This window comes from Chelonia mydas, chromosome 4 (genome assembly GCF_015237465.2).
Source record: "Chelonia mydas isolate rCheMyd1 chromosome 4, rCheMyd1.pri.v2, whole genome shotgun sequence".
Taxonomy (NCBI): Eukaryota; Metazoa; Chordata; order Testudines; family Cheloniidae; genus Chelonia; species Chelonia mydas.
Window position 1 is genome coordinate 113048694 of NC_057852.1, and position 21761 is coordinate 113070454.

Sequence of the window (21761 nt, forward strand, 5' to 3'; positions counted from 1 at the left end):
TAGAAATCTTGGTTAGCTAAAATGTTTTCTTTCTTTTCTCATTCTTTAAGGTGTTTCTACTACTGCTCCTAGTGCTAATGTAGCTAGTGATGCCATGTCCATTTTGGAAACAATAACTTCTCTTAACCAGGAAGCAAGTGCTGCCAGGGCTTCTACAGAAAATACAAATTCCAAGAACAGTGACAGAACTTCAAAAAGACTCTCATCTCAACAGAGTGTTGATGGTAGCACAGAGAGAGAGCGAAACTCAGAAGACTTCCCAGACCAAGAGAAACCCATTTGTGATCCTTCAGAAGGGAGTGAAGCAGTTGCAAAGTGTGAAGATTTAAATGAACTCCCCTGTCCAAGTGAAGAAATCAAAAATTCAACAAAAGATGTTAACAATTTAATTCATCCAAGCAAAGAAATTCTACAGGAAAGTGATGACCAGAAAAGTAAATTGACAGATAAAGGTGACAGGAAACCAGAGAGCACTGAGAAAGGGGAAAGAAAAAAAGAGAAAAAAGAAAAGAATGACAAGAGGTTTGACCATTCAAAGAAGAATGATGATGCCCTAAAGCCAAAAGAAGAGAAGCAAGTGAAAGAGAGAGAGTCAGAATCAGTAAAACAGTTGGCTACTGAAAAAAGCAGCAGTAAACACAAGATAACAGAAGGTGTAAAAGAAGGTATAGAAAAGGCAACTTAAAAAATATTGTGGGATGGAGGGACATTTTGGGTTTTTGTGGAGGTTTTCAAAAGTGGATTTAGAAAGTGAAAAGATGTTGGGCCAACAATATTGGTAACTGTAGTCCTGTTTAACAAGCCATGTAACAGTATAAAGTCAACAGTAATGCTAGCTTTCCCCCTCAAAGGCCAGAACCCTCCTCTGAAAAGGTGGACTTGTAATAGAAGCCTAAATCTTGCTTGCCATACACACACAACGTGAATAGCTCCATTGTAGTCAGTGGGGTTATACTTGTGGTTAAAGCAAACTTTTGTCTATAATTCAAACTGTGTTTAGAGATCACGTATCACCTCTGTGTATCAGAGTTTTTAAAATAACAATAGACTTTTCTTAGGAAATGAGCTAAACACATTGGTTTGATAAGTTGCATGATATAACTTCTTTGTTTCTTTTTTTTAAAGAACTTATTTTGGAGGATTCAGACGTGGATGTGCTCAGTGATATTACTGTTAGCTCTGTCCATACTAGTGACCTCTCTTCCTTTGAAGAAGAAAGTGAAGAGGAAGCTGTGGTTTCCGATAGCACTGAAGAAGGAGAGATCACATCAGATGGTAAAAATAATACAAAAAGAATACATTTGTTAGTAATATCCTGGCTGGTGTATTTCCTGCCATTTGAATACATAGTACCTTACAAAGTGATCTATTTTGAAGTATATTTTATCATATATGTGTAGTGTGATAATAGAGAGAGAATATTTCTTTTGGGGGTGGAATTCATAGCATTTCTGCTGTTAGTAAATAATAATAAAAATAGATAATTTGGCATTTTAAAATAAAAAATATTTATGTAGTCCAGTACTTTAAAATTATTTTATTTGTGTGTATTATTTCAGGATGTAGTGGTGACACTTCATAAAAATGCCATCTGCTTTTTGTGCTGTTTTTAATTTTTTTCCTTTTATGTGAAGTTAATGTAAATGTACATCTGCACTGCATTCTTTTTTCAGCAGCATGGGGAGTGCATACATGGATTGCTCCCCTTAGTATGGATGTAAATAGCAGTGTAGATGGTTGAGGCACAGCTTAGGCTAATTGAGTAGAGCAGTGGTTCCCAAACTTGTTCCACCGCTTGTGCGGGAAAAGCCCCTGGCAGGCCAGGCCGGTTTGTTTACCTGCCGCGTCCGCAGGTTCGGCCAATCGCAGCTCCCAGTGGCCGCGGTTTGCTGCTCCAGGCCAATGGGAGCTGCTGGAAGTGGCACGGGCCAAGCAGCAGCCAGTACATCTCTCGGCCCATGCCGCTTCCAGCAGCTCCCATTGGCCTGGAGCAGCGAACCGCGGCCACTGGGAGCTGCGATTGGCCGAACCTGCGGACGCGGCAGGTAAACAAACCGGCCTGGCCTGCCAGGGGCTTTTCCTGCACAAGCAGTGGAACAAGTTTGGGAACCTCTGGAGTAGAGACATGCCTGAAGGGTGTGGGTATGTACCCGAGTACATATCTTAGAAGACTGTCTAAGTGCTCAAGCCCGGGTCTCCCTTATCTACACTGTTTGTTTTTTTAGCAGTGTAGTGTCCTACTATCTCCCTGCTGCCAGAGCCTTTCCCTGCTCTAGGAAAAGATTCTGGCAGGGGGAAGCAGCAAGGAATGACTCTGCCAGCACCCCAGTGCTTGAGCTTTTCCTTGCTGCAGTGAGAGGCTCTGGAGCTGTTGAAGCCTTTTCCTGATGCCTCCCCCCTGGTAGAGCCTTTCAGTGGCATGTAACTACACACCACAGTGTGGACTCAGCCTGCTTTTCACTGCAGCGTGTAGCTGCACATGCATTATGTGGCGCTGCCAGTGCTGTGTATTGTAGACGTAGCCTTAGACTGATATTCTGACTTGAACCCAGGTGTAGTGTAAGCAGAGCATTTGGGGATCAGGGAGTTGTTACAGCCCTAGGATTGCAGGAATTCCCAAAGGCTATGTGATTTTGGTGGAAAAGATAAGGGTAGGTCCAGATTTAGGATTAGTGGATGTGGGGGGGTCTTCATTTGTTGTCTTTTCCTTTCTGTCCTCTCCTAGTCCTGGGCATCTCTCAAATTCTTTGATACATTGAGGCTTTAGGGAATATGGAGGCTTCTGTAGTCAACAGAATTTCCTCCTGGGTAGGATCGACTGCTTTGGAACCAGGAACCATTTCAGTAGTCTTCTGTTAGCCTGTCATCACTGTAAAATTTCATTGTGCCCAGAAATGTGGGGGAAGAATTGAGTTAACTAACATGACGTTGACTGCACAGTTACTGACAATGTAAACAATGACAAATTGTGTTCGGTATTGACAGTTATGGCTACATTTTGTAGTGTATTTCAGGGATGCAGCTCTGTTGCATTGGTAAAGCCCAAACATACAGTATGTATGTTTACTGAATAAACCTGACAAAACAAAATGATAGATTTGCTTGTGTTATTTCAACCAGAATAATACCTCAGCATTTATTGATCCATAGATGAATTTAGGTCGCTTGTATAGTTCCTATACAGAAAAAATCTGTGATTTCTAAATCCGCAAATATTGTGCTGATTTTTTGGTATGTGAACAATGTTTGATTTTTACAGACGAGGCTTTACCAATGCAGTGTATCTGCATCCCGAAAATACACGTGGGGTTGTCTTCGTTACAAAATTTAGCCATAGCTGATGTAATGCTGTACACAATTTGTCATGGCTAAAATGATATATAAAATGTCCTTAACTGTGTTAAATGACTCATTTATAGTATCAAAATGGAATGAATTTTTAAATCTAATTTCTTCTCGCAGTTTGTTTATATTTTGCGTTTTCATCTGGACAATGAAAATGGATTGATCACTTCTCATACTTTAGTAATGTTTGGCTGTAAACATTGAATTGGAATCTCTTTGAAACCATTTTTTTTAAAGGAAACATTTCTGTTGGTCTTAGATTTTATGGAAGTTTGTTTTTACAACACTTAAATTTTACCGTAACAATGTCACTTTAATTTATGTTCACTTTTTTACTGATTAGACGAAGAAGAGAAGAACAATCAGAGTAAAACAAAGCCTCAGACTAATGAGATTTGTGATGGAAAAGCCAAACCTGTGCGTCACGCATACGTTCACAAGCCTTTTCTGTACTCCAAGTACTACAGTGATTCCGATGATGAACGGACTGTAGAGCAACACCGTCAGTCTATTGTAAGTTTTAATACATTCACTATTAACATTCTAACTCCATCTGAGTGTTTTCTCAATACAAAAATTATTCCCTTTATTTAGTTGTTTTTTTCCTGGAAGCCGCTGCTACTTCTATAGACTGTCTCCAGCACCATGTGATCTGTCAACATTTCATGGCAGTGATCCATTGACAGTCATTTGAGAACTACTGGCTTACCGAACTATCCAGGTCCTACTGTTTTACAACCATCTCTGGCTGATAATGTCAGATGAAGCACTGAGTGTGGATGGTGTCTTCCCAACATCTCAGCAAAGGATGGGTTCTTTCTTGGTTAACGGTAATTTGGAGAAGAATGAAGTGAAAGAGACTGCACAGATGTGGGAGTCTGGGGCTAGCAAGCTGCGTGTACTCTGCCAGTTGAGGGAAGGGGAAAGAGAAGAAATCCCTTATCTACCTACCACCACCTATCAAGGTGGATTGCACATTTCTTTACTATAACAAGACCTGGTACCTGTTTGGCCCCAACCATCTTCCTCACTCCTCTTCCATGTAATGCTGTTAGTACAGCCATTCAGCTGCAGTAATTCCTGCTGTCTCTGACTAGCATGAGGGGGAAGAAATGTTCAGGTGTACATGTTGGCGTGGTTGGAGGGCTGGGATCTCCTTTTTATGTTTTGGACATGTACTTGAAACAAGTCTCATAGTCTTTGTGCCTGTTTCTTCACCTATAGAATGGGGTAACACCTTTCCATCTCAACCAGCAAATCTACTGAGTTTCTCATCCACTCCCATCCCCTAACCTTTCCAGGATTGATTAGCTTGCTGGAGTTTCATTTTATGCAGCTTGCCTGGGTTTGTGCACCACAATACCGCTGGGTTAAACTGGGCTCTAGGTGTGGCCATGTAATTCTTATGTACAACAGAGTTGAGGGATGAAAGAAAACAAGTGTAAAGCTCTTTGAAAGTGGAGGTAGCCTTGTCTAGTGGACTGAAATTGGGGTTGGGAAACCAGGAACATCCTAATTCTAATGCTGGCTCTGACATGAGCTCATAACATCCGTGCCTGCCCATTCTCCATCTGTAGAATGGGGATAAAACCTTATAGACTCGGGAAGGGGTTAATATCCTCTCATAGAAGGATTTTATGAGGTTTACTTTTAATTAAAGTTTGTACAGCACTTTGTAAACTATAAACAGCCTATTTGAGTACTCATTGATTGATTATTTTTGCTCTTATACTGAAACGCTGAATTCTGCAGAAGTGTAGAAATTTACTTGTATAACATTTTTTTATTTTTTTAACATAACTTTCATCATTTTTCATTTGATTTAAAGATACAAATAAATCACCTTTTTCATTGTTTTTCTGTCTTCAGGCCAGAGAAAAAGAAGAGAGACTCTTAAGGAGGCAGATTAATAGAGAGAGACTTGAAGAGAAGCGTAAACAGAAAGCTGCAGAGAAAACAAAGTCTCTGAAAAGTGGGAGTCAGGGTGCTGAAGGTGATGTTAAAATTACAAGTTATACTTGGGTGTTTTAACCAAATAAGGTGAAATTCTAGTTCTATTGAAGTCATTGGGAGTTTTGCAGTTGACTTCAATATGGCCAGAATTTCACTCAGTGTAACTAAATACTGTAGTAACTAAAATATTGTGAAAAATTCCATATGTAACTTTTTCATGTCCACAGTGACATTCCTGAAATCTAACAAAAAACAGGATTAGTAATTCCCAAACTGTTTACAATGTCTCTTACAAAAATAATAAAAAGACATGCTTCTCAAACACTGTAACTGTTTGTTGTATATTTTAGGTAAAAGTGGCCTGAACTTGGAAGAGTCTTCGACAAAAGATTTTGAACTGAAAGTTACCGGTACCAGCATTAAGGATGTTCTTAAAGAACAAAAGTTTTTAGAAAAAAAGGTAGCCCTGAGCAGGAAAAGAAAAAGAGATTCCAGGTATTCCTTATATTTGTTTTTAAAGAAATTCCATTAATACATAGGTTTCAGAGTAACAGCCGTGTTAGTCTGTATTCGCAAAAAGAAAAGGAGTATTTGTGGCACCTTAGAGACTAACCAATTTATTTGAGCATAAGCTTTCGTGAGCTGTAGCTCACGAAAGCTTATGCTCAAATAAATTGGTTAGTCTCTAAGGTGCCACAAATACTCCTTTTCTTTTTTCATTAATACATACTCACTTTTGCTTATAAAAAAAACTTCTCTTCACTTTTGCAGTCACCACATACCCATTATAACAATTTCCCCTTAAAGCATGCAAAAATATTTGTGGGAAGCAAGCTTTATTTGAGAAAATAATGATTGATTTTTTTTAAAGATCTTTATTTTAATTTAACATGGGTTTTCCCATTTAGCTACTATACTCCTAGTTTACTGTATTGATAACACCCTGGCAGCCAGCTCCTGCTATGTTACAATATAATTAAAGTGTGTATTCTGAATGCGTCTGATCACCTTTCTCTTATGTGCACTTAAGTGTGCATTTTTGTGATCCTTCTAATGTCAGACTTCCAGTCCCCAGCTCACCACCTCTCTCTCTTGTTTTCTCTCTCCAGTCCTAGGTGCCTCTGAGCACCGTGGGTGTGGGTAGAGTGAAGTATGCTGAAGTGAATTAATGGCCTTCCACTGTCAATTCAATTGATAATGCAACCAAACTAATTCATTGCCTGATTGTGAAAGGTTAAAGAAATATACATAAACTTTCAATTTAAAACTTTCAATGAAAATAAAAGTGTGGGTGTAATTGAGGTTGAGAAATTCACCACTTGATAATCATGAAGTGGAGATTGAAGCCTGAGATTTGTACTCTAATTCTTTCCCCTTGATCTTTTGCCTTACTAATTGTTTTAATATAACTTTATTTGTCTATTAATATAGTCATAGAACTATAGAAATGTAGGACTGGAAGAGACCTTAAGAGGTCATCTAGTCCAGTGGTTCTCAACCAGGGGTCCACGAGCAGGTTTCAGGGGAGCCACCAAGCAGGGCCAGCATTCAATTTTCTGGGGCCCAGGGCAGAAAGCTGAAGCCCAATCCCATGGGACTGCAACCTGGGGCCCTGAGCCCCACCACCCAGGGCTGAAGCCTGAGCAACTTAGCTTCGTGGGTGCCGGGAAGTTGCCTTGATTGCTACCCTCTAATGCTGGCCCTGGCTTTTATATGCCGAAAAACAGTGGCAGAGGTGGGCCATGGAGTTTTTATGGTATGTTGGAGGGGGCCTCAGAGAGAAAAAGGTTGAGAACCCCTGATCTAGTTTAGCCCCCTGTGCCAAGACAGGACCAAGGATTCTTAGACCGTCCCTAATGAGTGTTTGTCTAAAACCTCTAATGATGAGGATTCCACAACCTCCCATAGAAGCCCGTTCTAAAGCATAACTACCCTTATAAAGTTTTTCCTGATATCTGACCTAAATCTCCCTTGCTGCAGATTAAGCCCACTACTTCTTGTCCTATTTTCAGTGGACGTGAAGACCAGTTGATCACAGTTCTCTTTTTAACAGCTCTTAACACATTTGAAGACTATTAGCAGTTCCCTCCTCAGCTGTCTTTTCTCAAGCCTAAACATGCCCAGTTATTTTAACTCTTCCTCATGGGTAAAGTTTTCTAAATCTTTTATTGTTTTTGTTGCTCTCCTATGAACTCTCTAATCTGTCCACATCTTTCTTTAAGTTTAGCACCCAGAACTGAACACAGTATTCCTGTGGAGGCCTCACCAGTACCAAGCAGAGTGGGACAACTACCTCCTGTGTCTTACATATAACCCTCCTGTTTTAATACACCCCAGAATTATATTAGCCCTTTTCACAACTGCATTGCATTGTTGGTTTACATTCAATTTGTGCTCCACTATAACCCCCAGATCCTTTGCAACAGAACCACACCTAGCAAGTTTATTCCCCATTTTGTAGTTGTGCATTGGAATTCTTTCCTTCTTAAGTGTCTTTATTGAATTTCACCTTGTTGGTTTCAGACTAATTCTCCAACTTGTCAGGGTTGTTGTGAATTCTAATCCTGTCCTGTAAAGTGCTAGCAATCCCTTTCAGCTTGATTTCATCCACAGATTTTATAAGATTCCCTCCGCTCCACTATCCAGATAATTAAAATTTTAATAGTACTAAATCCAAGACAGACCCTTTCGGGAGCCCACTAGATGTGTCCTCCCAGTTTGACAGAAAACCACTGAAAACACTCTTGAGTACACTTGAGTCTTTCAACCAGTTGTGCACCTGCAGTATACTAAATTCATCTAGACCACATTTTCCTAGTTTGCTTATGAAAATGCGACTGTGTCAGAAGCCTTGCTAAAACCAAGATATATCATGTCCACAGCTCCCCCCCAGCTCTCCCCTATCCACTAGGCCAGTAACCCTGTCACAGAACAAATTAGGTCAGTTTGGCATGGTTATTTCTTGACTAATCTGTGTTGGCTATTACTTATTACCCTATCCTCTAGGTGTTTACAAATTGATTGTTTTATAATTTGTTCCAGTATCTTTCCAGGTATTGAAGTTAGGCTGGCAAATATATAGTTCCCCGAGTCCTCTTTTGTCCTCATTTTTTAAGATAGGTACTTATGTTTTCCCTTCTCCTATTCCCGGGGACTTCACCCATCCTCCATGAATTCTAAAAGGTAATTGCTAAGGATTCTGAGATTGCTTCAGCTAGTTCCTTAAGGTGTATTTCATCAGCCCCTGCTGACTGAAATACTGACTCACAACCTCCGGGATAGCTCAGTGGTTTGAGCATTGGCCTGCTAAACCCAGGGTTGTGAGTTCAATCCTTGAGGGGGCCATTTAGGGATCTGGGGCAAAAATTGGGGATTGGGCCTGCTTTGAGCAGGGGGTTGTACTAGATGACCTCCTGAGGTCCTTTCCAATCCTGATATTCTATGATTCTATGACTTGAATGCATTTAACTTATCTAAATATTCTTTAAGATGTTCTTTCCCTATTTTGGCTTGCATTCCTCCCCCCCAATACATGGTGCAGTGCAAACTGGAATGTGTTATGCATCCTTGCAAAGAGTATCAGCACAGTCTCCAGACTTGGCTTGATTTTTAAGTCTTGAGACATATATAAGAAGCCAAGTTTGTGGAAGATCAATTCAGTATTTTAAAAACTCTTTTCTGTAGAAAGCAGTAGAGTAAGGATACAGAGAGGACATTTGTTTTCGCCTGTGCTGTGGTTCTCTTTGCTCATCTGAGTTACAGGGGACACCTAGTCATACTTAACAGTACTAATACTTGTGTAGTACTTTACATTTCAAAGCACTGCACAGACATTAATTAATCTTCACAGCACATCTGTGAAGTAGGTAAGTATTGTCCACATTTTGCATATGGAGAAATAGCAGCTTACTGTGTTAAATGACTTGCCCAAGGTTATGCAGCAAGTTCTTGTTAGATGCTTTGGTGTGCAAATGTCTATTTTCTCTTAGTTCAAAACTGATAGACTAAATTGTTACGACATTTTTCTAATGCTTTGATTGACTATTTTAGGTATGTTGAAGATAGTTGGCAAAAGAAATATGAGCATCCTGAAGAAGATTCCAAAGAAACACAAAAGACAAATGAGGTTTGTGTCATAGATCAACTAGTAAACTTTATTTTAAATTTCATATCAAAACATTTGTTTTACTATACAGAAATTATCAAATGTCTCTATTCTGTTCATTTTTAATTGAAAAAATGATTATCTGTATATACTAAACTTCCCTACTACTAGATTAATCTTTATGAATTATTTTTTCCTCTAATTCTTTCTCTTAGTTTAATTTTCTAGCCTTGTTATTTTAGTAATGCTGCTTCTTGGCTTTTTAGAACAGCTAGCGTAGAAAACCTTTGTAGTGTTACAATAAGTAGGAGTTAGGTAGGTTATATTATCTCTGTATTTGACATTGATGGAATCCTGTGTCCAGCTTTTGCATTCATACTTCAAGAAAGACATTGAAAAATTGGAGAGGGTTCAAAGAAGAGCTACGAGAATTATAAAAGATTTGGTAAGCGTGCCTTATAGGAGAAACTCAAGAAGTTTAATTTGTTTAGCTTATCAAAGAGAGGGTTAAGGGGTGATTTTTTGATCAGTTTATGGGTGGGGAACAGAAATTTGATAACAGGGCTCTTCTTCTAGCAGACACAAATACAGTGAAAGCTGTGTTCTCTTTACCAACTAGAAAGCTCTCTAAACCAGCATTTCTGATCTTCAGTAGGGTTGCCGGGTGTCCGGTTTTCGATCGGAATACCTGGTCAAAAAGGGACCCTGGCAGTTTCTATCAGCACCGTGAACCGGTCTATTAAAAGTCCGGTTGGTGCAGGGCTGGCAGGCTCCCTATATGGCTCCGAATGGCTGCCCGGAAGTGGCGACATGTCCCTGCTGCTCCCAGGTGGAGGAACAGCCATGGGGGCTCCGTCCGCTGCCCCCATCGCAAGTGCTGGCTCCGCAGCTCTCACTGGCCACGAATTGCGGCCAATGGTTGCTACGGGGGCTGCGCACAGAGTCACCTGGCCGTGCCTCCGCCTAGGAGCAGCAGAGACATGCTACTACTTCTAGGGAGCCACCCGAGGTGAGCGCTGCCTGGATCCAGCATCCCAACACCTGTCCCACACCGCAACCCCCTGCCCCGCGCCCCCTCCTTCACCTAAACTCCCTCCCAGAGCCCGCACCCCCTCCCACCGCCCAGCCCTGAGCCCCCTCCCATGCCCAATTTCCTCCCTTTTAGTTAACTAGAATTTTTGACTTCCCAGCACCCCCATTCCCCCAACATGTTGGATAACAGTGCTTTTACTGTAACAAGATTTACAGTAAATTGAAGCTTGACAAAATCAGACCGGAAATAAGGTACAGTTTTTTAATAATGAGAGTGATTAACTGTTGGAACAATTTACCAAAGGTTGTGAGATTCTTCATCACTAGAAATTTTTAAATCAAGATTGGATTTATTTTAAAGATAAGCTCTAGTTCAAACTGGAATTAATTCAGGGATGCCTGCTCATTCTGATTATTATTTCATATTTTTACCTATTGGGAGGGGGAAATTAATTTGGGGTTCTTACAAGGAATATTGTGTAACTAATTATTTCAAAGATCTAAATTAAGGTGATAAATGATTCCTCAGGGTAGTAAATGTACTGATGATTTTTTTTTTTTTTTTTTTTTGTTTTAGACCTGTGAAAAAATCCCTTCAAAGGAGCTGAAGCATAATCATGGAAAAAGCGAAGTGACTAAGCCTGTTAGAAGAGTTTCAGACTCAGTACATTCAACTGAGGAAAGCAAAAATGATCCTAAAGTGGAAAGAGAACATAAAAGAAAAACATCTACCTCTCTTCAGATAGAAGGAACGCAGCAGGACACAGAAACAAAGGATCCCAAAAAGCAACTGGACAGAGCTGAGATTAATACTGATGAACTGCAGAGGCAGAAATATGCCTTTAAAAATGAAAAACATCTTAAAAAAGATGATACAGAAATTCAAAATTTGAGAAGTGTTCCCAAGAAAGAGCTGAAATCATTTAAAGATAAAAATGAAAAAGAAAGAACTCTTTCAGAAGATAAATTGTTAGTAAAACATAAATATAAAGGAGACAGTGTACATAAAATAAGTGATGATATTGACCTTCATTCTTTTGAGAGAAGCTTGAAAGGTGAGGATAGTGTTCAAAAACATAATCAACAAACAAAGGTTCCATCAGATGATAAATTTGAAAAAAAAAGTAAACACAGAAGTGAAAGGAAAACATCAACGACTAGCAAAGATGGAAAAAATGTTTCTGAATACACGTTAAAAAATGAAGAAATGTTGCGTAAAGAAAATAACAAAAGAGACAGACACATTTCAACAGAAAAGTCAAGAGCGGAATACAAGTCCAAAAGGTCATCAAGTGATTCTAGGCCACAGAAGGATTCTCAGGGTAATTCTAAGCAACTTGTTTCTTCATCACAGAGAAGGAGTGAAAGCTATTCAGAAGATAAAAATGAAATAGAATCAACTAATTCAGATAGTAATTTAAGGCAAGAAGATAGTATTCACAGAGATAGACGAAGATCGAAGAGTTTCTTAGAAGACAAGTTTTTGTTAAAGTCTAAATCTAAGAGTCACAGTAAACAATCCAAACCAATTGAAACAGAATTACAAGAAAGTTTTACAAAACACGAGACTGTTCAGAAACCAGACAGAGAGAAGAACATGGAAGAGAATGACACAGATAAACAATGCAAATCCAAGAACGAAGATAAAGTTTTTGAAGAAAGCATTGTTGATTTTGAGCTAGAAAGTGGGATGCGTTCAATTTATAGTTCACAAAAAGACTTTAGCCACAGAGTTAAGTTACAAGCAGGAGAAAAGATATCTGTAAAAGAGAAAAATAAGAGTGATAAAGATTTAAGTTATTCCAAACTAGAAAGAAAGCTGTCAGTAGAAGGTCACAAAAGCAGAAACTTAAAGCATAGCAATAAGGAAATGAAGAAGAAGGAAGAGAGTAACAAATTGGAGGACAAAGATATTAAAGAAATGGACGGTAGCCATGAAAAGGTGCAAGGGATTATGATTATGGATAAAAAGTCAAGTAAGAAATTGTCTTGTGAAAATAAAAAAGGAAGCTTGTCAGCCCATGAAATGACAATGGAAGAGGAAAAATTAGCAACTGATATATTTGTAACCAGTCATATTCCGTCCACTCAAAGACCAATCAGGACTAGTGATGACTCATTACATTCTGAACAAGGAGAAGAGCCAATGGAAGTTGATTCAGAACAGACATATGCAAAGGCACATGAAGCATCTAAAATTGAAGAAAAAAGCAGTAGTAATTCACTACTAGACATGGACTCTGAAAATACTGCAAAAGAAAATACGAACCTACAGAGTTCAAAAAATGAATTAAGAAACAGGTTGGCAGATTTCGAAGCATGTGTATCAGAGTTTCCAGCTGACAGAAATTCTGAACAAACCATTGAACATGAAAAAAATCCTGTTAAAGGAGTAGATGCACTAGATACTGTGTCCAAACAAGCTTCTGAGGAGCAAGGACCCATTAAACAGGGGGCATATCAAATGAACATTGTGTATGAAACAAGTGGTAGAATTTTACTTAATGCTCCTATTAAGGAGCAGACTTCAGAAGATGCCAGAAAACCAAAAAATTTAAACAATAATGTCAATCCTATTGAAGAAAGTGTTTCTTTAGCAATTAATTCATCCAGACAAGATGCTTCCCATAAAAAGTCCATGGATATATGTATCTCAGACTTCACAGACTCTTTGCCTAATGTAGCTAAAGAGGAATCTCATACTTTAGATAAGATTTGTTTAAATAAAGACTCCTTTATTTTAGACAAAAATGAAACACAAACTGCATACATGAAACAACAGGGTAGCCCTGTGCTAGGTTGTGTTATGAAAGAAGGTGAGGTCACCATGATAGACACTGAAAAAAAAGATGGTGAGACTCCTCTAATTGGTGAAGAAGCAGTAGGAGAGAACATGGGTGATGTAAGTATACAAGAAGGTTATGATCAAGTGACTATGTTAGATAGCGTGCAAAGAAGAAATGCATATAATGTAACTGGTGGAATAGAAGGCTTGATGACTGACCAAGTTGCAGATCATGGAGGTATAAGCATGAAAAAATCTGTCTTAATGAACCTGGGGAAAAAAGAAAGTGATGAAAACTTAAATATTGGCCCTGCTGCAAAGGAAGAAAAGGGTACCATGGTGGACATGGTCAAAAAGAGTGATGGACACGATATGGGTGACGCTGTAGAATCTTCTTTGTTGCTAGTGCCAATGAATGTTATAAGAGTTCCAGAAGAAATAATTAAAGACTCTTTTATAGTTAGTGGAGCAGAAGAAGGTGATGGCATAATAACTGACACTGAAGATAAAAATGAAAACAATGTAGTGGGCACCAGTGCAGGAAGTGTTGATCACATATACAACCAGCTAGAAACAACTGAGGCCACTGCAATAGGAACTAGCACAGAGAAAATGATTGAGAGCACTGTAATGTCCACCAGTAGAGGAGACGGGAAGGGTGAGGGTGCTGTAATACATTCTGAAAAGGAAAGTGATGCCACAACTACTTGCTCAGAAAAAGAAAGTGAGGTTACTTTAATCTGCACAAGCATAGAAGCAGATGAAGGTTTCACGACAAGTATATGGGCGAAAAGTAATGAAGGTGTCAGTTTCAGCACAGAAGCAGATGGTGAGTGTACTGTTGCAGCAGCTGAAGAAGGTGGCGGTGTTGTCACTGGAGGATTTGCAGAAACGGAAGGTTTTCTGACTAGTACAAAGGAAGGAGAAAGTGGTGAGTGCAGCATGATTTATACAGAAGAAAATGGTAGAGATTCAGTCAATGCAGGCAGAATGGAAATTGAGGATAACGTGAACGGTGCTGGGACAGAAGAAAAAGATGACGCTGTAACTAGTGCAGGCTCAGAAGAGAAGTGCAAGACTTCAATTTGTAGACGTACAGGCAAATTTGAAGGTTCTATTACCTGTATAGGTGAAACTGAAAGTGACGGTGCTGTAACCAGTGCAGGCACAGAAGCAGGTGAAGGATCCATGAGCAGCAACAATTCAGATGAATGCCAGAGTAATGTAACTGGTGCTGGCCAGTTAAAAGACAGTGAGGGTGCTGTGACTTGTACAGGTGCAGAAGAAAGAGGTCTTGGCTTCATAATTGGCTCAGTGACTGGTGTAGATGCACAAGAAGACAGTGCTGTAACTGGTGCAGGTGTCGAAATGGTCATGAACAACAATACCATGACAGGAACAAGTGCTGACAAAGGTGAAGATCCTGTAAATGGTGAAAGTACAGTGACCAGCACAGGCATAATAGCAGAAGATGATGCTGAGTCTGCAGCAGTCTGCACAGGACTGGAAGATAGCAATGAAGGTTTTGCAGTTGGCTTAGATATAGAAAAATGTGAAAGTGCAATGGACAGTACAGGAGCAAAAGAAGAAGCTACTATCGCTATGATCAGCATAGGGCCGTGTGACGATGAAGGCTTTGTGACTAGCACAGGTGCAAAAGAAGAGGATGAAGAAGGTGAGGGTATTGTGACCAGTACAGGAAGAGGAAATGAAGAAATAGAGCATTCTTCAACTTGTGCAGGAATAGAAGGTGAAAGTGCACTCATTTGTATAGGGTCAGAAGAAGGTGAAAGTTCCATTATCTGCATCGTTGCAGAACAAGTAGAAGCTGAGTCAGGTATGGCTGCCACAAATATAAATAAAGATGGGGTTGACAGCAATACTGGTGCAAAGAAAGAAGCTAATAGTGGCATAATCTGCGAAAGTGCAAAGGGGATAGTTGAGAGCAGCGTGACAAGTGCAAGTGTAGCAGATGAAGACGCTTTGACCCCAAATACAGAAAAAGATGAGGATGCCATGATGTCTATAGATGTTGAAGAGTATGAGGGTCTGATGACTAGTGCAGTGACAGAGAAAGATAAGGGTCAGTCTGCTGCCGCAGCTGAAGAGAAGAATGACAACAGTGCCAATGGAAATCATGGCAGAGAATGTGAGGGTCCCATAACCAGTGCAGTCACAAAGAAAGATGAGAGTCCTGCTGCTTCTACTGATGAAGAAAAAGCTAAAGGTGACGTGATCTCTACCAGTACCGTAGAAGAAGGTGATGCCCCTATGCCATGTTCAGCCACAGGAATTGAAGAAGGTTCCCTCACTGTTGCAAGAACAGATGAAAATGAAAGCACTGTGACCTTAATAGAGAAGGAAGAATTTGAGGCTCCCATGCCTAGTACAGCCACAGAATTCAAAGAGAATACATACACTGCCAGCAGTAAACAAGCAAAAGATGAGTGTACAATGATTTCCACCAGTATTGTGGAAGAATTTGAAGCTCCCATGCCCAGTGCAGCTATGGAATATAACAGTCAGGTCACTGCTGCAAGAACAGAAGAAGTGAATGAGAGTACTGTGTTTTGTATAGATATGGAGATATATGAGGTTGCCATGCCCAGTGCATCCAGTGCTAGAGATGATGAAAATCATCCAACTGCAAGCAGCAAAGAAGAAAAAGATGAGTGTGCTATGATTTCCACAAGTATAATGGAAGAACAAGTGATCCTCATGTCCAGTGAAGCCACAGAGGATAGGATTCAGCATGTTGCTGCAGGCACAGAAACAAAAAGTGACACTGCCATGATCTCCACAAGTAGGGAATATTTTGAGGCTCCTATGCCCAGTGCAGCCACACAAGATGAGGATCAACTCAGTGCTTCAGGAACAGAAGGAAGACTGGAGGCTGCCATGATCACCAGAAGTGGGACAGAAGAATGTGCGATAGTCCTGATCAGTGCAGCCACACAAGCTGAAAGTCAACTCATTGCAGCAGAAACAGAAGAAAAAGATGAGGGTTCCATGATCTCCCCAAATGCAGCAGAAGAATGTAAGGTTGTTGAGACCAGTGCAGCGAGAGATGAGCAGCGTGAGCTAACTGCTCTAAACACAGAAGGAAAAAGTGGTGGTTCTATGATTTTTGTTAGAAAGGTGGTAGAATGTGAGGCTCCAATGCTGAGAGTTGCCAGCAGCAATGAAGATCAACACATTGCTTCAAGTATAGAAGGTAAAGAGGAAGGTGCTGTGATCACTCTCAGTACTATGGAAGAATGTGACAGTCTTTTCACCTTCTCAGTCATAGAGGAAAGTCAGCTCGTTGCAGCAAACACAGAAGTAAAAGATGAAAATGATGTCATCTTTAATAGTACCAAAGAAGTTGAATGCATCCTGTCATCTACAGACCCAGAAAAAAGTGATAGTTCTTTGCCTGTGGGTGGTAGAGAAGGAGATGAATGCATATTTAGGGGAGAAGAGGAGATTCATGAGGATGCTGTGATGGGAGAATCAGCAGTAGGTAAGATCACAGTAGACACTGAAGTTGCAGAAACAGCTGAGACTACAGTGAACCTCATAAGTGTAGAGGAAGCCCTCTGTATGGAGATTAGTACAGAGTCTACAGTCATTGTTGGCCCTTCTACAGAGATGGATGCAAGTGATGAAAGAGCTGAAGAGTATATTCCATATGTGGAAGTTACATCAGAACCTTGTATTCCTTCAGAAGAAGCAAAAAGGAATGATGATTTTAAAAACATAGACTATAATGTTAACAGTAGCTTATTAGAAAATGACTTTTCTGAAACAAGGACTTCACCTCCTAGGGCACAAACGCTTCCACTAGTTTCTAAATATGAAAGCAAATTGACTGTAAATACCAAGCAGGGTGAAATAACTATAGAAGCAAAACTGGGAGAAAAGAGTGACTTCCCCGTGTCTCATATGGATAAACAATTTGAGAATGATGGCAAAAGGAACACTGTGGAAGTAGATGATAACCTTGGAATCGAAGTTTCTTTTCAACAAAATAGAAGCATCAATTCAGGTAAGGTTTTCTCTTTCTCTTCCCTTCCCCCATACTTTTGCAGTTCCTGAATCTACATATGTAGGGGAAATTCTGTTGAAACGCCCTATAATGGTCTGTCTGCCTCTCACATTAAGTAATGTCTCTTTCCTGTCTGCTGACTTACACAGTCACAGAGGCTCACAATACAACCGCTCAAATAATACCTTTCAATATGGGATTACAGATGTTATGAATGAGATTAATGCATGCAGCAACTGACAAGCATTCAATAAAGTCTCAACACATTCTTATAATTCATACTTCTAACAATGGTAACACATATCTGATTCCAGCTATGTATTTGTCAGTGGTCAGTTGAGACATTGCGACCTTGACATGAACTGTCACCTGGTCTGCCAGCATCACAATTACTTCATTGCAGACTCAGAAGAAATTGGGCTGTAAAAGAAAGAAAGCTCTCAGATATACTGTATCTTCATTAATAGTAAAGGATACAGAAAATACTGGTCAAGTAATTTTTTTATAAATGCTTTCTTCTTCTCTGTCAGGTATTCTCACTAATGAAGATAGAAGAAATACATTAAACATTGTAAGACAAATTTAGTTTCCAGAAAATATGCCAAATTGACAAACCTGAAGACTGAAGTTCACTATGTATAGAATAGGGACAAGCATGGGCCATGACAGTGCAAACTTCCACTCACTGCCCTGCAAATCTTCCTCAACCCTGTCTCCTCTGGGGAATACTGGGTAGTTCAATCTTCCTATTCAGTTTTTGTTCTCCTCTGAAACAGCCTACATTGATGCCATTTGTACTCATTTTATTTGGTGGACTGTAACCAGTGAGTCATTTCACATAGATCATCAAGCAGCCTTCAGATGGTAATGACTTTTGGTTAATAAGATTTTCAAAAAAAGAGTTCCTGAAGACTTCAGAATCCATATTTAAATATCTAATTAATTGACCTGATTTTCAGAGGTGTGAAGACCCTGTGGCTCCTATTTAAAGAGTGTGTCGGAGGGGAGAATCTTCAGGATATTACAAAAAGACAATCATTGCATAAATTGGAGCTATTGAATGGTAGACCTCTCTGAAAATCTGGTCATTTATTTGGGTGCCTAATTATGGACTCAAACTCTTAACTTTAGGCATCTTTTTTTTTTTTTTAAATAAAACCTTGATTTACATCCCTTAGTGCAACTCCTGAGCTATCTAGTGACTCATACAGTTTTAGTGTTCCATTTAGATTTTTACATAATGAAGTCTGTTGATAATACTAACAGTATATTTAAAATAAAATGTTCAATATTTTCCATAATTTTCAAAATCAAGCAGAGAGAAACCTGGGATCCAATGTTCTCCACCCCCAACTCAACCATCAAAATGTAAAAAAGTGGATGGGAGAGTGAACTGTATTTTGTGGGGGACAGATTATTTTCAAAATGATTAATTCATTTCATCACTGGGGTAGCTACATCAAATACATCAAGTTTATATGATGTTCCTGGGGAACAGCAATCCTACTGCAGTTCTGTACAAATTAATAAAATAATTGTTAATCTACTTATATTTCATCAGGCAAGAAAGAAACTTTACCAATCTTAACTGAAGATCTGGAACTGAAAACGAACTTGAAAACTGAAGAGGTATTTCTGGTATTTTGTAGCGATAACGTTCTCTCCTGTGTAGTTGTCCACAATCTTAAATTGAAATTTTCTTTTTTATATTTATTACTATTTACATAGAATGTGTGTGCAATTAAAACTGAATTTGAATCTTGCAAGCTTTTAAAGGGACATTCTCCAGATATTTAGGTGCAGCTTTTCAAATGACTCGTATTTAAATTGCACACATGCACCTTCCAGATTATTCAGCAGTAGAATCTGTTGCCTGTCCCAATGGTGTACTTCCCCCTTTTAAATGGCTACATAATGTCTCAATCTGTGCTTGGTTGTTTTTTTTTTAAGGGTTGGAGTCCTATTGTGAATATGCTTATTATGATAAATAGTTCTTCTGAAAATACTTATGCATACATACATTTTATGATCCTTAATATCCATTAGTTAAGTATTTTGAAATGAACAGATGCTACTGATGTTCATTTTCTCTTCTCCACCTTTTTGTGCTGAGCTGCAAAATCACTTGTTTTAAGAGAAATCCAGGGAAGACTGGAAAAATTGACTGTCTAAGGAAGATATTTTTTACTGCCACAACAGCTACATACTCTGGTGATAGCTACTTTAGTGGTGTATCTTCATCTATAAATTTTTCTAATCTAGATTTATACTAAAGTACCTTCAGAGAACTTCACGTACAGGGAGAATAATCCCTAGAAACTGTATCTGGAGTTCAAGTGATTTCTCTTGAGATCTCTACATTACAATAATCCATTATTTCTGTGGCAGATTTAACAGTTAAGTAGAATTTATGGTGCTGTGCTTTTGGGTGATATAATACTGCTAATCCCCACTACTAAACTAATATGCTGTATCAATATTTGATTGAAAAGCTGTTTAAAATCTTGTAATTCAAAGATCCCTTGACCACTTTGCTAAGGCTATATGGTGATACCTGTTACTATGGATACGAGACAGTTTTTTCCCCATAGACCTGAAGTATTTTGTTTCCGTTGTATTCTGGTTTTAGCCACAAAAGTCTAGAAGTCCAACAAGGCAAGAACTGCATGAGGAGCCCCATATTGAAGATCGTCTAAAAGGTAGATTTATTTTGTTGTGGCTTAGTACGCCTGTTTGGTCAGTAGTGCAACCACTCTTGAAATATTTTGTCCAGTTCTCAGGTCCACAATTGAAGAAGGATATTGACAAATAGGAGCGGCTTGAGAGAAGAATCACGAGAATGAGTAAAGGATTGGAAAACGTGCCTTAGTGATATACTCTCTGTTTAGCTTAACAAAAAGAAGATTAAGGGGGTGACTTGGTTATAGTCTGATACCTAGATTGGGAACAAAAATTTGATAATGAGCCCTTCAGTCTAGCAGACAAAAGTACCTGTGGGAATGGTTGGAGCTGAAGCTAGATAAATTCAGACTGGAAATAAGGTGTAAATTTGTAATGTTTAAGATAATTAACCTTTGGAGCAATTTACTAGGGCTTGTGGTAGAGTCTCCATCTCTGGCAATTTTTAGAAAAAACACTCAATCTTAATTTAAAAGATCTGTGCTCTACTTCAAATAGGAATTCATTCAGGGAAGTCCTATGGCCTGTGTTCTGCAGCTGTACAAACTAGATTATAAGAGTGGTCATTCCTGTCCTTAGTTATGCGTCTCTATGTTTTTATGATGACTGGTTTACATTTTCATATTTGTGAGTTTAAGTACTATCTATTAATTCCTACACAGATGAAATGTTTTAATTGAGACTATGCACAGAGGGCTTGAACCAAAGGCCACTGAAACCCATTTGAAGTCTTTCCATTGATTTTTTTTTTTTTTTTTTTTTTTTTTGCATCAGAGTCAGAGAAACTAGTCATCCTAAAACTGCCTTATGTCAATCATCTTGACCCATTGCTTTAGAAATAATACCCAAGGAAAAGCAGTTTAAGTTAATAAATAAATTTTAAAAAATCAGTAATATCACAGGGGGTTAAAGACCCCAAGCTCTGCCCTGTGATGAAGTCAGGTGATCAAGGATCACGTGACACTGCAGCACCTCCTATAAGCGTCACTTCTGTTCACTTACTGGAAGAGACATGTGAGGAGCAGGAAGGCTCTGGTAATAGAGCAAGGATTGTGGCAAGCTAGGGAAGCTTGCCAGAATTTAGGCATAGGCCCTAGAAGGAAGACACTGGAGGAACCTGCACAGCTTGGTTTAGGAAGAATTGCAGTCTCTTGAAGTGTGGCTGCAAAGAATCCTGCTGACCAGGTGAGGAACGATTTGAACCTGGAAGGGCCAAGAAAACTTGCTTTTATTATGTAACTAGAATGGTTCAATAAAGCAGACCCCAAGAGGAGAAGTTAATGGAAACTCCTGGGTGTGAATTAACTGAAGAGTGAAGGGGGCAAACTGAGCCTGGGGTGAGTGTATTGCCATATCGTTTGGTGGCCAGCTCTGAGCCACACTTTTCAGTGGAATAGAATAAATACGTTGGGTTGGGGGTTGGAAACATGCTATTGTAACATGACAAAAGTGGCTTATCCTATTCATTTGTACTGAATGGAAATAGCCTTTCTAAAAGGTTAAATCAGAGCATCAAAGTACATCAGTAATACGCTAGAAATTTGCTTCATAAGTCTTCAGACTTCTATTAATGCTTCTATTAATTGCTTGAGACAACCATCTCAGAAGTGGTTTTTCTCTCTCTCATTTCCATCCCCTTATTTCCCATGTTGGCCTCTACGGAAGATTTCTAACTGCATGCAGATTACAAACTGTTAATGTTCTCAAAATGTTGTCAGTATTCAGGTAAAATACAGCGACCTTCCCAAAGGGATGTAGGACTAAACTTAGAATGTCCTTGTTTTTAGTGTTTTAACAAGTCCTTTGCAGAGATCTACTAGTAATTGCATTTCTAT

The 21761-nt window shown here is 39.2% G+C and overlaps 1 protein-coding gene across 6 annotated transcripts in view; it reads left to right on the plus strand.

Annotated features, from left to right (window-relative positions):
• The window catches only part of BOD1L1 (biorientation of chromosomes in cell division 1 like 1), a 57650-nt gene that overhangs the window by 8623 nt on the left and 27266 nt on the right, over positions 1-21761 (plus strand). For 5 of the 6 annotated variants that reach the window (XR_005225228.2, XR_005225227.2, XR_005225229.2 and 2 more), the window contains exons 4-12: positions 51-665; positions 1126-1275; positions 3689-3858; positions 5215-5338; positions 5649-5793; positions 9349-9424; positions 11013-17247; positions 18809-18876; positions 19877-19946. Coding sequence is in view for 3 of the 6 variants with exons in the window: in XM_037898048.2 (XP_037753976.1) it covers positions 51-665; positions 1126-1275; positions 3689-3858; positions 5215-5338; positions 5649-5793; positions 9349-9424; positions 11013-17247; positions 18809-18876; positions 19877-19946 (7653 nt within the window). In the remaining 3 variants the exon portion in view is untranslated. Of the gene's footprint in view, positions 1-50; positions 666-1125; positions 1276-3688; positions 3859-4010; positions 4176-5214; positions 5339-5648; positions 5794-9348; positions 9425-11012; positions 17248-18808; positions 18877-19876; positions 19947-21761 lie in introns of those variants that run through there. The other variant, XM_037898050.2, reaches the window with a different exon arrangement.